Source organism: Mytilus trossulus, chromosome 2 (assembly GCF_036588685.1).
Source record: "Mytilus trossulus isolate FHL-02 chromosome 2, PNRI_Mtr1.1.1.hap1, whole genome shotgun sequence".
Classification (NCBI taxonomy): domain Eukaryota; kingdom Metazoa; phylum Mollusca; class Bivalvia; order Mytilida; family Mytilidae; genus Mytilus; species Mytilus trossulus.
The window spans coordinates 73,140,081-73,157,692 of NC_086374.1; the positions used below are offsets into that span (position 1 = coordinate 73,140,081).

Below are 17,612 nucleotides of genomic sequence, written 5' to 3' on the forward strand. Positions count from 1 at the left end.
TTAGAAGACATTGGAGAAGCTGAAAACATACCCACTACAACTTTATTTACAGATTACGTGACAGAGTTTTGGGTTGAAAACTACCGCTTTCTATGGAACCACTATTACACCTGAGACTACAATAACACATGTGTTATAGTAGTCTCAGATTACACAGAAGGACCCCGCACCATGCACAAATCACCTGGAAGGATGGCACAAAAAACTTAAGAAGCGACTCAAAGTTTCAAACACGCCCACCCCAACCTCTACGAGATCATTCAGATACTGAAGAAGACAAAGGCACCAACATAATTCAACAGTATGCAGCAGGAGGAACCTGCCCACCTTGAAGACGACGATACAGAGTAATAGACACCAGACTCATAGACAGATACCAATAAGGACACATACACGTGGTAGATTACTCTGACGCAAAATCTCATCTTCTCCAATTGAACTAAACAATGAATTGATATATTGTTAATTGTGACTTTGTACATTTATAAATTTATAAATGATTTGTTACTTTTGATGTATATGTAAAAGATTGTTTTTCTCATCTTTTTACATATAGTGCCGTTATTATTTTTTTTGCTTCATTAATTCCCTCATGCAATGCATTTATAAAATTGATTAATTTATCAAATTATGTTTGCAATAACAGAGAACTCAGTGTATAAATATATTTCTGTCGTGAAAATCATTCAGAAACTAATGAACCTAAAGTCATTTTTATAACTGAATATCATTTTTAATCGTTTTTTTGTGACAAAAATGTCGGTTATTAATTTGGGGATGTACGGCGGCCGGCCGGGCGGGCGCCCGGGCGGCAATCAAATGTTATCCGTGCATTAACTCATGAACCGTTCAACCAAAGCTTTTAAAGTTTTAATATGTTGTTACTGACAACCAAATGAAGGTCAAGTTCATTAATGGCGGTTTTGACTTTTACCGTTCAGGAGTTATGTTTCTTGAAAGATTGAAAAATGGAGTTTCCAGTCTTGTCCGTGCATTTACGCATGAACTGTTCTAACAAAGCTTCCCAAATTTTCATATGTTGTTACTGATGACAAAATAGAGGTCAAGTTCAATAATGACGGTTTTGACTTTTACCGTTCAGGAGTTATGGTTCTTGAAAGATTGTAAAATGACGTTTCCATTCATGTTGTTGCATTTACTCATGAACCATTCATTATAAGCTTTTCAAATTTTAATATGTTGATACTGATGACAAAATGAAGGTCAAATTTGATATTGACGATTTTCACTTTCACCATTCATCAGTAATGGTTCTTGTGATATTGCCAGGACACAAATAAATGTAAATAAATCCGGTTTGCTGACGTTGTGACAGCCTCTTGTTCAGTTATTTGCTGTATATGTATGTTGAATGAATTGGTTGAATTGATATTAAATTACTGAAAGTATTTGATTTTTTAAATTATTTTTCTATACAAAAAACAACCTGAATATCTAGAAAACACTTACAAACTATATACCTAAGTTGGAACAGACTATACAATTGTATGGTCATTAAACATTTTGTCTTTTTTTGTTTTCTTAACTAATAGATAATTGGTAGAATTAAAAGTGGGCAAACCAGAAGTAAACCGTAACCCTTAATCCCGAAAAAGTATAAACACATATAAAGGATATAACATATCGTTTGGTATGCCTAATAGTTTGTATGTCAGGTTTAAGGCAAAAAAACATACAGCTAGGTTCTCAAGCAGCACAAGGCAGTGAACAGTGGCGCTCTCTCCAGCTTGGAAATAGCATATTAAGTGAACATTATCATGTGGAAATACTATATGGCGCCTGTCTCTCAGATTGTTAAGGTGTTCACCAATTCCTGTCTTCCATGTAAATAGTTACTTCATAATAAATCAAATCTGACATAAATCATTTCCTTTAGGTCAAAATTGTTATCGAAGTTTACACAAACATTGAAGACTAGAAGGATACTCTGATTAATTCAAAGCAAATTATATATCCTTTTGTCAATACTATAATCCCAGTTCACACATACAAAGCAAAACGTTCTTCGTATTCCAAGTTTAAAATGAATAACAATGGCTTAATAATAACGATATCAAAGATACGTGTTTGATTTTATTCGTCATTTGTACTTTATTTTATCCGTATACTGCATATAATAATTATCGAAATGCGACGACGCCAATCTAATTTTAATGTCCATGAATTTTGAAGCGTTCGGGTGAAAACACATTTTTCTACAGCATTTGTGGAAGTGAGAGTGCAATAATCAAAATGTACGATAATATAATAATACAATTGAGAATGGAAATGGGGAATGTGTCAAAGACACAACAACTCGACCATAGAACAAACAACAGCAGAAGGTCAACAACAGGTCTTCAATGCAGCGAGAAATTCCCGCAGCCGGAGGCGTCCTTCAGCTGGCCCCCAAACAAATATATATACTAGTTCAGTGATAATGAACGCCATACTTAGCCCCAAATTGTACACAAAAAACTAAAAAAAAAAAAATACAAGACTAACAAAGGCCATAGGCTCCTGACTTGGGACAGGCGCAAAAATGCAGCGGGGTTAACAGGAGGAGATCTCAACCCCCTATACCTCTAACCAATATAGAAAAGTAAAAGCATAACAATACGCACATTAAAATTCAGTTTAAGAAAAGTCCGAGTCTGATGTCAGAAGATGTCACCAAAGAAAATACACAAAATGACAATAATACATAAATATCTACAGACTACTAACAGTTAACTGACATGCCAGTTCTGACTTCAATTTTTAAACTGATTGAAAGATTATGTCTTCATCATATGAATATCAGGCACACTCCTTCTCGTTAGGGGTTTAGTATTATTCCATCAACACATATATGAGAAGAACATAACTCGTGTCATGCCAGCAACTGTTTAAAAAAAAAAATGTTTTTAGTTCCTATGCAAAGACACTATAAGTGAATCAATATTAACGTCAAAACATGCAATCTTTAATGACCTAACATCAGTTTCGTAACTATATCCCTTCTTAATAAGTCTATTTCAAGGTTTTGTTAGCTTATGAGGAGAATAGTGACATTTTTGTGATTTATAAATAATATTTCCATTAAACTGAATATGGATGTGAAATACCTGAACGTATAAGAAGTCTGCATGTTGAGCTATATTTACGAACGATGTCCTTAAACCGATGATAAAATTTAGTAAATGTTTTGACTAATTTGTGATTTCAAAAAATAATTTTTCAGTAATACATAAATTTCTCTCGTTAAAATCTAAAACATTGTTACATACACGAGCGAATCGTACAAGTTGAGACCGTATAAACACCGTAAGATGATGACAAGGGGACGTCACCATATAAAAATGGATAATTAACGATAGGAAATGAAAAATCATCTCTTTTATCATAAATTTAAGTATTAAGCTTACCGTTAATGATATAGATATCAAGATCGAGAAAAGGGCAGTGGTCATTGGTAGTATTAGCTTTATTTAAAGTAAGTTCAACATGATATATTTCTTTACTGAAGTCGTCATTATTGAGAGCCAAAATATTATCCAAATATCTAAAAGTATTATTAAATTTGTGTATAAGATGTTGTTTCGATGGGTCTTTGCTGATTTTTGTCATAAATTGTAATTCATAACAATACAAAAACAGGTCCGCATAAGTACAATCTGAAAATATTTGCAACACTGTTTAACTTGGAAAATAGAGATTTCTTGACATCTGTTCACTTACTCGATGCGTATCTCATCTAATTAAAATCAAACATAGATTTCCCCAAAAAATCTTGATAAGCTCACGAATTATTACTCTTTCTTGTATAAAATTTAACTTATCACTAATGGTACTAGCTAACTAATCAACTAATTATATCCTAATTATGTGTAGTGCTTCTTATGAATGCGTTTTGTGAAATATAAATGTAAGGTGAGATATTGCAATTTCTTAGCGTCCGTCATCGAGAATTTACTCCTTAAAAACCGACAACATTAGGGTATTTGGTATTAAGTTTGTATTTTTGCTTATCTAGCCACTTGGTGCCAATATAACCAGCATTTTATAATAAGAAACGATTAAAATACTAGTCATTGTGGAATATTTGGAAACCATATGACTATAAAATAAGATTTGGAAATAAGAAAGTCAGATTCAAAAGGTCAAGAATCGCTGTTCCTTTACTGTGTACATACTGATTTTGTGTCATGGACGGATACCCTAAATTCCTTTTTTTACCTGTTATAACAGGTTGCAATAAAGATGAATACGAATGTCATTTTATAGCCAATTGAAAAATTTGGTGATTTTTTTTTTACACAATAGGCTTATCTTTTTAAAACTCTTCAAACCTGTATCTGCTCCAGTTTTTACCAATTTCAATGGTACAAGGTTAAATATATTTACTTGGTGTAGAGATAGGTCAATGTTGTGTTTTTATTTATATGTATCATATTGACATGCACTAAGAGACATTGCATTTATAGGAAGTCAAGCTCGACTGCTATCATCTTCAGAGGTGTTCACAAGATATATTTGTGTACGTCTACGTTGTTTTGTAGTTTAGCGTCTTATAAAGTGTGTAAGAAAAAAAATTATGAAAAGAAGTAATTAGAGTAAAATGTTATTTAGAAGAAATTAATTGATGAGTAAAATTCGTTAGCTCACTTAAAAACTGAATAAAGCCCCAAAAGTTATATGTTAATTTTGTTATTGAAAAGGTTATTGATTTATCATTCGACCAACTCGTCAACGAACTGAATAAAATCTCAAAAGACTTTTTTTTATACTTTTGTGAGTAAAAGACAGAGTTTGCATATCAATAAACATCGTTAAATTCACTGAAAGTATCATAACTAAACTGAATTAACAGTAATTGTCAAAATGATGCAAAAAAGAATGGAAAAATAACAGCGTTTCTTTTAAACTGAATATCACGTTTTGGAGCTTTGATTTTGCGTCAATTGGCATTTCATTTGCGCAAAAATAAACTTCCATTTGCGGCCACAAACCAAATTTTATTTGCGCCAATTAATACAGGCACGTATCGTTGTGTTACTTTATACACTGTAGATCATGTAATGCAGTTTTCCCTATTTAGGTTATATCTAAACTAGGATCCTTTATAAAAAAAAGTAAATGGAACCGAGGACAGGGGACCCTTTAATATTTACCTGAATTTGTGTATATATTTTGAGTTAGTTATTGTCTTTATTTGTTTTTGTTGTTGTTATATTATGTCACAAACTGTAAAGTTTATATGGCAATAAAACTTTGAATTTGAATTGAATTTATATAATGAATTGTCAGAGAAATGAGAAATTGTTTCATTTTTCTTTTTTTTTATGTAGAATTCCTATTAAAACATTGCAGGACACCGTTGTCTTTGTCATATTTGTTTGACTACTTACCATAAAATGTATGTAATGAAATAGACACTTCGGAGTCAATTACACTAGCTATATGTATATATAGTGACTTACTTATAAGGTAGACATTGTTTTGTTCTATTTGTACAGTCTGATGGTCAGTAGGTCAAGTCCATTACCATCTTAATTATGCTTGAAAAGGAATTTAATCATGAATCTTTCGTTATTTTGTGAATTTGATTAGACCATCTAAAGTACATGTTCAGTGCATCAATATCATAAATTAAGCGGAAAAAAGCATTAGTAATGTAGAATCTCTTTTAAAAAAATCGTGTCTTCCTGTAACAAAAATATAATGACGAATACTACTAGAAAATAAAGAATGCGCGGCTAAATATAAGATTAGGATAATAAAGAAATAAATACCACCTCCTGATGTGGATTTGCTTTATGTGTTGAAGATCCATTGGTGGCCTTCAGCTGTTTTCTGCTCTTTGGTCAGGTTGTTGTCTCTTTGACATATTCCCCATTCCAATTCACAATTTTATTGTATATTTGTAGCTTGTTCAAAAAACAGCGTGAGTTTTTTGACTTTTTTAAATGATATATATTTTTTTTTTATATCTTTTATACCTTCACCATTTTCTACATATCGATGATAAATGATACTCGTCTTCAATTAACCTATCGTTCCACAATGTACAATATGTTATGTTTATATTATAAATGCACCTGTTAATGTGGATGCATTTTACATTTACCAACTATGATTTAAACTCATAAAAAGTAAAATAACAAAAATACAGAACTCCGAGCAATATTTTAAAGCGAAAGCTCCTAAGCAAATTTCAAAATAAAAAGCTCAAGCACATCAAATCAACGTATAACAACTGTCATATTCCTGACTTGGTACATGCATACAGTCGCATAAAGTTCAAAGTATGACTCTTACTTTTTTTTTAATCAAAATGTGGATCTAAACCCTCTACACACTCTGGTTTTGTAACTTTAAAACCGCAGAATGATAAAAAAAAAAAAAAAAAAAAGGAAAGGTGCACGATGTCAACAAGAAGCTTTGGCTTTCCATCGACAAGTATTACAAATATCCCATATACACACTGCTGTTCTAGTTTAAAAATGGAAGTTGCTTACCTCCAGACTGTAAAAGTTTTGAATGATCGTTCCATACAACCACATCTTCTTATTTTAAGATTTGATGGTTTGTCAATATTATTTGAAACTTACTTTTAGTTATAAAACATTGTTCTACAAGAGAACATAATTTTACAAACATCTTGTAAATGGAGGTTCTTTATCAACCTTGCTCAATTTTCTTTGTTTTCTACTTGTATTTTAAGTATACTTATTTGACCTATTATACACTTTTTGATGTTTATTTGTACATTTGTTAGATCAATTTGTAATTTTGTAATATGAGAAGGGAGACTACTCCCTTTACCCTTTTTGGGACAACGAGATGAGCCAATGAATTGACATCTCATAAGTCATGCTTCCCACACTAGCCAAATCTTCCCAATGGCCCACATGCCAGGCAGACAAGCAAACAATACCAATCTTACTGGATGTTTTAAAAGTTACATTGCAGTCGATTTCTGATTGTTTTTTCTGTTTTTCTGCAACAGTCGATTTCAAATGTTTTCAACCAGTACATTAATTTTCCAGGAAAAGATGAACCTAGAGTTCATCACTTTTTTACCCTTTGGGAGTGTTTCCTTAACTTCGGAATTTATAAAGTCAAACACTAGGAAAATGATTTTTATTTTGTAATGATTGCGTCAAACTTTTTCTATATATGAGACAATATCTGAAAAAGTCGATTTTTGGCAATAAGAAAAAACAAACAAAATAATCTTTAGAACCGGTATTTTAATAGCACGAATCGAAGAACACACATTGTGGATCTGGGAACTGTTGTCTGTAATTCGAATAATTGTTTAATAAGGAAGCAATGGCTATTTTAAAAATGGTACAAACAAAATCCAGTTCTTTCCTGTTACCAAAGTGAACCAATTTTAAAAAGTTTCTAATGGGAATAAAAAATAAGTTTAAGACACTATTTGTGGTTTACTAGTATATCCTGCAATAGTTTATCAAATGTCAATTATAGATTTTAGCATTTGCAATACAAAAGGTTTAGAAATATACTTAAATATAGTCAGATATTTCGGTAACATGAAAGAATCTTGAGTAACAGGACAACGGTAACAGGACAGAGTTGGTAACAGAAAGGATTTTTCTACTTTATTTTAAAGTTTAAGAAAAATACATCATTTTAGATTGGTCACAATTGGAAGATAACAGCAAACAATGTCATTTATCCTTTGAAACTGTATTTGCAAGATGAAAAATCTGCCTAGGTAATGAAAAATTCTAAAATAAATGTCTTGCTGTTACTATCTACTATACTAGCATTGCACAATGTTCTCTGCTGTTATCAAAGTGGAAAACCCTATTTTTTTTATTCAATATACTGTATATTATTTTGAAATTTGTTTGATAAGGTGGTGATAACTTAAATTAAATGAAATGGTTGGCATTGGGTAGATAAACTTTTCGATTCTTTAGTGAAATTGTCTTTAGCATCCTTCCTGTTACTGATGATGGTTATGCTGTTACTTTTTATCAGGTAAGATGACAGAACGTAACAGAAAGGAATTATGCGATAGTTTTTGTCCTTTTTATCACATTAAATGTAAGTGTATGTCCTGTGACATATAACATTTAAAAAGATGATATAAAAACACACTTAATGTTGTGGTGCACACTTAAAATTATTCTCAGAAAAGGCTATAACAGGAAAGAACACCATAAAGTATTTTTCTATAAATTCGTACCTTGGATGGGCTTGAATTTTCAAACCTGGCCGCCTTTCTATCTATTTCTTTGTACTAATGCATTCAGGAAATGATGCTCTTCAAAATACATAATGGGAAAATAACTCTAGGTCTTGTAAACGTTTCCACAGGTAAAAAAAACCTAGTGGTAACAGGAGGGAAATCACCCCTGGGGACAATTTTTTTTTGTCTTAAAATTTGCATTTTTTTTTTACATGCTCTAGTTATAATATAAATAGACAAATTAGGGGCAAGTTTATTATATAATATATCATATTTGTGAGAATTGGACGCCTGTTGAATTAATTTGGATATTATTTGAATGATTTAGTTTTCAAAAAAACACAGGGGACAATATGATTTTAGGGGGGGGTTGAACATTTAAATTACAATATTTTATTGGAAGAAACACAAGAATGAGTGTTTAATTGGCAGGGGTTGGTGCATTATATAATTTAGTTTATACTGAAACTTAAAATTTAAAAAAAAAGATGGTTGAATAAAAAAAATAATTGCTGGTGAAGTGGGGGACATGGAAAGTAGACTTTTTCAGATATTGTCTCATATAGATAACAAAAGGTCAGTTCTTTCTACCCTCCCCTTTTTACACACACAACTTTGCAACCTGACTTGACACCATTTTTGTAAGCATGGGAATACTCACATATTCTGTGTTTAAAACAAATTCAATTATATATCGCCAATTTAAATACTATTAAATGGGATGATTTTAAAAGATTTTAATAATAATTTTGTTCCTTAGTGTTTTGAGGTTCGACATAATTAGGGCCCCGCCGAAAAGGCGGGTCGCCCTATAGTGATCAGTCTGTCCGTCCGTCCGTCCGTCCGTCTGTCCGTCCGTCCGTCCGTCCGTCCGTCTGTCCGTCCGTCCGTCCGTCCGTCTGTCCGTCCGTCCGTCCGTCCGTCCGTCCGTCTGTCCGTCCGTCTGTCCGTCCGTCCGTCTGTCCGTCCGTCTGTCCGTCCGTCCGTAACACTTTCGTGTCCGCTCCATATCTAGAGAACCATAATGATTTCATACTTTATACTTTACATGTATATTAACCACCACCAGAGGGTGTGTCATGATGTATGTACAACTTCCTAGGTCAAAGGTCAAGGTCAAAAACTTTGGTTTCAGTTGACAACCCTGTGTTCTTTGGTGAAGATCGTGTCCGCTCCATATCTAGATAACCGTTATGATTTTATACTTAATACTTAACATGATTATTAACCAACACCCAAGGGTGTGTCATGATGTATGTACAACTTCCTAGGTCAAAGGTCAAGGTCAAAACCTTTGGTTTCAGTTGACAACCCCGTGTCCTGTGGTGAAGATCGTGTCCGCTCCATATCTAGATAACCGTTATGATTTCAAAGTTTATACTTGTCATCCATTTTAACCACCACCAGAGGGCGTGTCATGATGTATGTACAACTTCCTAGGTCAAAGGTCAACGTCAAAAAAACTTTGGTTTCAGTTGACAACCCTGTGTTCTGTTGTGAAGATTGTGTCCGCTCTATATCTTGAGAACCATTATGATTTCAAATATTATACTTGACATCCATTTTAACCAACACCAGAGGGTGTGTCATGATGTATGTACCACTTCCTAGGTCAAAGGTCTGTCTGTCTGTTGGTCTGTCCATCGCTAACAAATGTGATCCACACTATATTTTGAGAGGACAGCTGTTATTATTTCATACTTTATACCTGACAAACATTTTCAACTTAACATATATATTAAATGTGTCATAATGTATGCATCCTAGGTCAAAGGTCAGTCCGTTGGTCTGTCCATCCGTTCGTTGTTCTTAACAAATTGTGTCCGCTTTACCTCTCGAGAACCGTTAATATTTCATACTTTATACTTGGTGGGTCATAATATATTGAAGGCATAATTCTAAAAATATGTGACAAATATCAATTGGGCAGCATCTTTAAACATTGTTCAAACATCAATCCATATATCCAGAAGTCACCTTAGAGTAGTCAACAATGAGTTCACATCATGCAGTCATATCACTATTATACTATGAAAGTAAGTTGAGAATATTTATCAGTTTTAACTTAAAATCTTAGATTAAAATCACATGTGAGACTATGTAATAACTTCCAAATAATGCTTCATATCAGATTATCCATACAACTTATTTACGCCACATTATTGACAGCGGGGCCCAAAGAGATGGCTCCCATCTCAATGAAATCTAGTTTCTCCAAGCTATTACTTTCGGTGTAAAGCCGTTCGGTGGACATAGTTGATTCAAAGGTAGTTTGTTTTTTTTACCGATTTTAAGATCAAAGAAGTGTATGAAGAAAATACATTTCATAGGTTAAAGTAATCGACCTGGTCAGCAACTGGAACAGACCAACAAGGTCAAAATTAAACGACTGAGAAAATATCAAACTAATTGATAATACAAACATAAAAATAGTTCAACATACAACCATTGGTGGCTTTCAGATGTTTTCTGTTCGTTTGTCGGATTGGACGCATTCCCATTTCAATTCTCAATTTTATATTTCCAAAGATATGTTTTTCAAAGTGCACAATTTTTAGCTAGGTCGAAAAGTCTCAAAGTAACTTAAAATCTAATACAAGCAACATCAAAGGTTATCGGAAAGGGTGTTCAGACACAATTAAAAAATTCGGAAAATATATGAATAATTGGTACAATAAAGGAATAAGAAGATGTGGTATTATTGCCAATGAAATATGTCTCCACAAGAGACTAAATGACATAAAAGTTACAGCTATATGTCATCATACGGTCTTCAACAATAAGCAAATCCAAGCCAAAAAGTGAGCTTTTTACAAACTAATACGAATATTCAATATCAAAAGGGGTTTTTCCCGCCTCTTCTTTGTTTTGTGTACCTACCAAAAAGACGTCATTTACTAAACAAGGCTGAACATTCTGATTTTATTTTGGTTAGCAACAATAATGATATTAACCTCATACAATGTTGACCTAAAATATGTAGGTATCATAACTATTGAAATATTTTAACTTCCAATGCATTATTTGGTAAACAGGCAGTGCTCTACTTTGTAAATACTTTAACGTTAAGTAAATACTAAAATTATCATCCTTAATACTTAGTGTCCATACTCATAATTGTAAACCATCTTAACTTGAATGACATATGTATAAATAAAAAGGTTATATTGATAGTAACTTATATTCCGTTGGAAAGTGTGGGATGCATTTACCTTGCCAACATCAATATGACAACGGAGTATTATTTGTTTATTTGACCCAACAACTTATAACATATTATATTTTTATTTAACAAAATGGTTGAAATTAATTATATTATTAAATATTAATAAAGACTGACACATTAACAAATGATTACTTAGATTTATAATGACGTCCAATTTTCAACAGTTTTAATCTTTAATTTTTTTTTCATAATTTTATTTTCTTATTTGTCCTCATGCCGTATTCTGTTGTTTTTTTTTTAATGTTTTTTGGGGGGTTTTGGTAATCAAATTGCTATTAAAAAGATTTTTGTTTGCACTCATCTTGTATTTTGTTTTCAATGTTTTATGCGTGTTTTAGTTTTATAGTGTATTTCATTGATGTTTTTTTTATTATGTTTGCTCATGTTGTATCTGCCTTTACTGTCATATTTGTTCTTATGTCGTCTTCTTGTTTTGTTGTGTATTTGCGCACAAGTCTTATTTGGTATTTTCTTATTCTGTATACCTGATAATTTATTTGTTCACATATCTTATTCTATGCTAGGTTTTTTACTTGTTCTTCTTGTCTTGTTCCATTTTGGTTGGTTTGTTTATTTGTGTTTCTAGTCTCATTCTCTTTTTGGTTAGTTTACATGTGCTTTTTTCTTTTTTCCGTTTTGATTTGTTTATTTGTGCCTCTTGCATTATTCTGGTTTTTTTCAATTCTTATTTTTCGTTTCGTTTTGATATTTGTATTTGTGTCGTTTTCTGTTTTGGTTGGTTTAGTTTATCTTTTTGCCTTATGCCGAGTTGGTTGGTTTATTTGCGATTCGCCTTGATCTGTTTTGGTTTACTTTAATGTGCTTTTTACTTATTCTTTTTTAAGTTATTTATTTGTGCTCATGACTTATTTTGTTTTGGTTTATTTAATTGAGCGTATGTGTTTTTCTGTTTTGTTTTATAATATGTGTGCTGTCTTATTTGGCTTTGTTTTAGTTTTTGTGGTACTGTCTTATTCTGTTTTACTTACATGTATTTGTTCCCATGACTTGCTCTGGTTTGATTTATTATTGGTGGTCATGACTTCTTCTGCGCATTTTGCCTGACTTTCAGGTGTTTTTTTTTAAATTTGTGTTCAATGTACATTTGTTTTGGTTCATCTATTTGTGTTGGTTTGATAGTATGTGCTCATGTCTTTTCTGTTTTTTTGTTTTATTATTGTGTGTCCATTTCTTTTCTGGTTATGGTATAAATCATCTGTGCTCATGACTTATTCTGTTTGATTATTTTTGCTCATATACATGGCCTCAGGTCTATAGACTTTGTGGGAGTCCATTTGTCTATCAATATCTTAATTTCCTGCCAGATTTCTTCGGAAATTCTACCAACCGAGGAATAAATTATATCGCATTGTTTTCTATTTGTTCTATCAGACACTGAGTTGACGGTTTACAATTTATTTCAATGATTGTTTTAATTCTAATATGACAACTGATATGACTTAGGTGCAGAGTATTCTATTTCTTCTTTGAGAAGGACAACTACCACACTTTTAGTTGTTTTACTTACGAACAAAAAGGCAAACATATTGCCTTTACCCGAGAGTCATGTTTCATATGTATATCTATTGAGGGAATGGCACGCATACGAGTTTTGAGATTTAAGGGGTAAAATAATGTGGAATATATAGGATAAACAAGTATTAATGTATGATATAAGGGGTACACAAATGTGGGTGTGGGATAAAGTGTTAAAAAAAATGAATCTATGGAAAAACGTGGGTAGCGCGGTAAACCTCCGAAAGCGGGATTTGGGACATAAGTACCCCCATGTCACCCTCTTTTTCATGACAGGATGGTATAAAGTATCGACAACGCAATTTAAATAAAACAAAAAATGCATATAAATTCTTAGATAACTAGGCAGAAAATGATGTGTTTTACAACAGAAAGTGTGATTGATACAAACTAATAAATATTTCTAATCCCTCAAACTCCCATTTTAAGTAGAAAATCATTTTCTTTCAATTTCCTGACAAATTATAACGTACTAAAATGGCTTGAAAAGTGTAAATAGTACAATGATGTATATTACTCTATATTTGTAAACCGCGTAATGCTCATATTTTGGTAGTTTATAGAAAGTGTTTCCTTAAGTAAACAAAGTGGATTTGATGTGATACACACCCACGACATATATTTATACCAAAGAAGAGATGCTGTACTAGCTGTTAAGATCATTCATAATTTCGGAAACAATGTTTGCATCAGTTCTTGTCACAGGTAATGGATTCTTACAAATATTTTCTACCTTTTTTGTATTCATAATTGTTTTATTTTCATTTTTAAAATTGAAAACTTCCGCATCTCGAAGAGAACACAAGTGTATTTTATATGTTTCGTACGTTTAAACAGATATTAGTGAATGATAAAACCAGAATTGTAATTTCTTGTTTAACTAATTTAACTTAAAAAAATGGAAAAAACTGATTTTTGTCTTTAAAAGTAAGGTCAAATATTAAAGCCAATGTAGACGCATAATCCTGCGTTTGGTTTCCATTGAATTTATCGTAAGGAGGCGCATATTTTTTTTAAGCGAGTATATTACGAGACATTCATTTTAGAAGGGGATTAGTCAAATACATTAAAAGTGTCTCAACTTGTCTTGCAGTCCCTTTTCGGCTTCTCAATTTTTTTTCATTGTTTGGTAAAAATGGACAGTAACTGAAAAATTAAACAAAAAGAAACATTTTAAAATTATCAAAACGCATGCAGAAAATGTAAATGTTTGTCATGCATCAATGGGACATCAACCGTACAGCATAAATAACAGTCTGCCATATTAGTGACTGTGAATTTGTTATTTTTTGTGGGATACCAATTACCATGGATATCATGGATAAAGGTGTCCCACGAATTCAAATGGTCAACGAAATATAAATGTTCTATAGGCTTGTATTTAGACTTTGGAAAAACCACGAAATCAAATATCCACGAAAATTGATACCCATGAAAATAAATGAATCCTCAGAGTAACACTATGTGTAATCGTATACTGCATATTTTGTGTTGACTTTTTCTAATGTCTTTTAACCTTAACAATATTTGATCTGTAAAAATAAATCGGCTATATGATATACCAAACAGTAATAAAGATTTATTGTTCCGATAGCTTTAGCTGTTGGATTAGTATTTGGATCCCCAACAGACAGACTTACTAAAGCAATAAAAGCTCAAGAATTCAGCTGCTACTCCTGTGTTGATTTACCCGAGGGAGAGACATGTGACCAGACCACTGTTTGTCAACCTGGCCATGTAAGTGTTTATTATTTTAAAAATGCATCATAGGATGGGATATAACGATACGGGTCTCATTCAACAAAATACCTGTTCAACAGAAACAATAGAAAAATAAAAAAATAAAAATAAAAATTAGCAACGCATTTTTTTTAAATTAATTCTATCGCTCTAACATCATCAATCTTTCATGAAAATTTAATTCTACCCGTCAGAAACTTTGTGATTCACAGAAACTTATTGACGATTTTTAAATTATTAAAAAAATGAAGGTATAATGCCATTTACAAATCACGTTAATTCAAACTATGACCATATGAACAAAGTTAGACTCTTAACAAACTGGTATCAGTTATAACGTTTGAGTTTTTCTATTACTTTTATTGACAATCTTAAATTTGTGTGTTCTTTTTTATTTATGCATTTATTCGTCCTGAATACTAATGAAACATTTGTCACATGATACTAAGCCAATAACTATTAATCGAAGTATCTACTATCTAAGAGAATGACAAACTTGGAAGTTGTTTCATTTTTTATGATCATGAAACATTTTAAAGCCAACTTCAATTTTTACACGGTATCAAATATATTTTTTTATCTTTGAAAAATACAGCACTTTAGCATTCTTCATACCATAAAACATTAGTTTGACCTGACGCAAAAGAGTAAAAAAAAATATGATACATATTAAAATTTGCACGGTGGATATGTGTCACTAAGAGAACAGCCAAACAACACAGAAAACTAAAAAGAACATATGGAGAAATAAACATAATCAATCATGTATTATTTCTCTACTAATGCTTTATATAATTTCAGGAACATTGTATGACCCAGCATCACTATGAAGAAGATGGTACCAAACTAATAACAACTGGGTGTAGTCACATGCATGTAAGTATTCATACTTTTATTTACGGTTTGAAGTTGTTTTTTTCTCCCTCCAAATTGTGTTTCTGTGCTATTTTCTTCTTGTTAATTAACACTGAGCCCTCAATTGTCTTTAAGTTTGTTTTATGCCAGCTTGACACAATATACTAGACATTTTCACGTGACAGGTAATCAGTAATTCATACATGTAGACTACATGCTTGATGGTTTTCATTATCAGTGATAAAAACACAACCGTTTCGTATGGTGGCCGGATGCGTTTTCGTGTTTTCTTCCTTCACTTTGCAAACGCGAAATCGGGAAATCGGCAAATCGAGAAATCGAGAAAGCGAAATCGATATAGGAAAATAAGGAAATCGAGAAATCGAGAAAGCAAAAACGCGAAAACACGAAAGCGGAAACGCAAAATGAATTTCTTGATTTCGCGTTTTTGCTTTCTCGATTTCCCGATTTCCCGCTAATTCGATTTCTCGATTTCTTGATTTCCCAAATTTCTCAATTTATCGATTTCTCGATTTTGCTCTATCGATTTCTCGATTTTGCTTTATCGATTTCTCGATTTTGCTTTCTCGATTTCTCGATTTCCCGATTTCCCGATTTCTCGATTTTATAGAGTTAAGGTGATGTGGTTTGATGGTTGCCAGTGAGACAACTACACACAAAAATTAAAATGAAGTGGATGTTAGCATCTAAAGGCAGCCGTACGGTCTTTGGAAATTAGAGAAACGGAAAAAACAATACCGTACAAATGTATATTCGGCTACAAAGGGCCCCGACATGAAAAATATTAAACAGTTCAATTAAAAAAAACTTACCATTGCATTCATATATATTCAGATAAACATGCCGTAAAAAATACGTTCTTTAATCGGGTTTAGTCATGCATGCCATAAATTTGTCCAAAATATGTGTAATTGATAGTTTAATGGGTTTTTTATTTAACGAATACGATGTAATTGGCCTCTTGTTTCTTTTGACCTTTTTTGTAATTTTTACAGATTTGTATGAACAAAGAAGAAAACAATGCCGAAGAGTGTTATTGGGATGAGAGTGGAGATTTTGAAGGATCTTGTACCTATTGTTGTGAAGACAGTTTATGTAACACAGTAGTCTCCCCTCACGATGACGATGACTGTGGTGAGTAAATACAAGTCAAAGTTCACCAAAAAATCTCGTTTAAAAACATCTCGTAGAAATAAAACATATGCTGGACAACAGTTTAAATGAATTGAACAGTTTATATATGTCCTGTTCAGATGGGATATTTGCGATAAATACCAACTAATAAAAAATACGGTAGTCTTTGTACAAGCACAAAAGGGTACAACGATAGAGTAAAGATAAAGATGGTATAAATACTCCTAAGGTTTGAAATAATTGTGTTGAGCTAAACCAATACATAGATAAAAACTGTTCTCAAAGAAGATAAAAGGACAGCATTGTTTTACTTAAGACGGGGATGTAAGAACTATTGAATCATGATGATCTCACACTTGTTTTTCAGACGACCGTGACGATAAGGGAAACTGTATGAAAAATTTACCTGCTGCAAAACCAAATTCGAAAGGTGCCAAACCCAACTCAAAAGCCACTAAACCAAACTCCAAAGGAAAACCTACAAAACCAAATTCGAAAGGTGCAAAACCCAACTCAAAAGCCACTAAACCAAACTCCAAAGGAAAACCTACAAAACCAAATTCGAAAGGTGCAAAACCCAACTCAAAAGCAACTAAACCAAACTCCAAAGGGAAACCTACAAAACCAAATTCAAAAGCTACTAAACCGAACTCTAAAGGAAAACCAGCAAAGCCAAACTCAAAAGCAACTAAGCCAAACTCAAAAGGAAAACCTACAAAGCTGAGTTCCTGAAATTTTCATCCCGAATGGGAATCGAACTTGAAACCTTTGTGTTAGTAGTCTGATGCAGTAACCACTACAAAATACTGTAAACGATTGACAAGTCAAAAAATGTAAAATTACTTCCCTTAGATCACAAAAAAAGAATTCAAAATGGCTTTCCATCATGGTCGT

At 32.3% G+C, this 17,612-nt stretch overlaps 1 protein-coding gene across 1 annotated transcript; it reads left to right on the top strand.

Annotated features, from left to right (window-relative positions):
* Positions 1-13,538: 13,538 nt before the first annotated feature.
* Positions 13,539-17,450, top strand: LOC134705996 (S-antigen protein-like). Its single transcript, XM_063564709.1, has 5 exons — positions 13,539-13,673; positions 14,563-14,705; positions 15,510-15,584; positions 16,580-16,718; positions 17,086-17,450. Exons 1-5 carry the CDS (start codon positions 13,649-13,651, stop codon positions 17,448-17,450), a joined length of 747 nt encoding a protein of 248 aa, XP_063420779.1. The 5' UTR covers positions 13,539-13,648.
* The last annotated feature ends 162 nt before the right edge of the window (positions 17,451-17,612 follow it).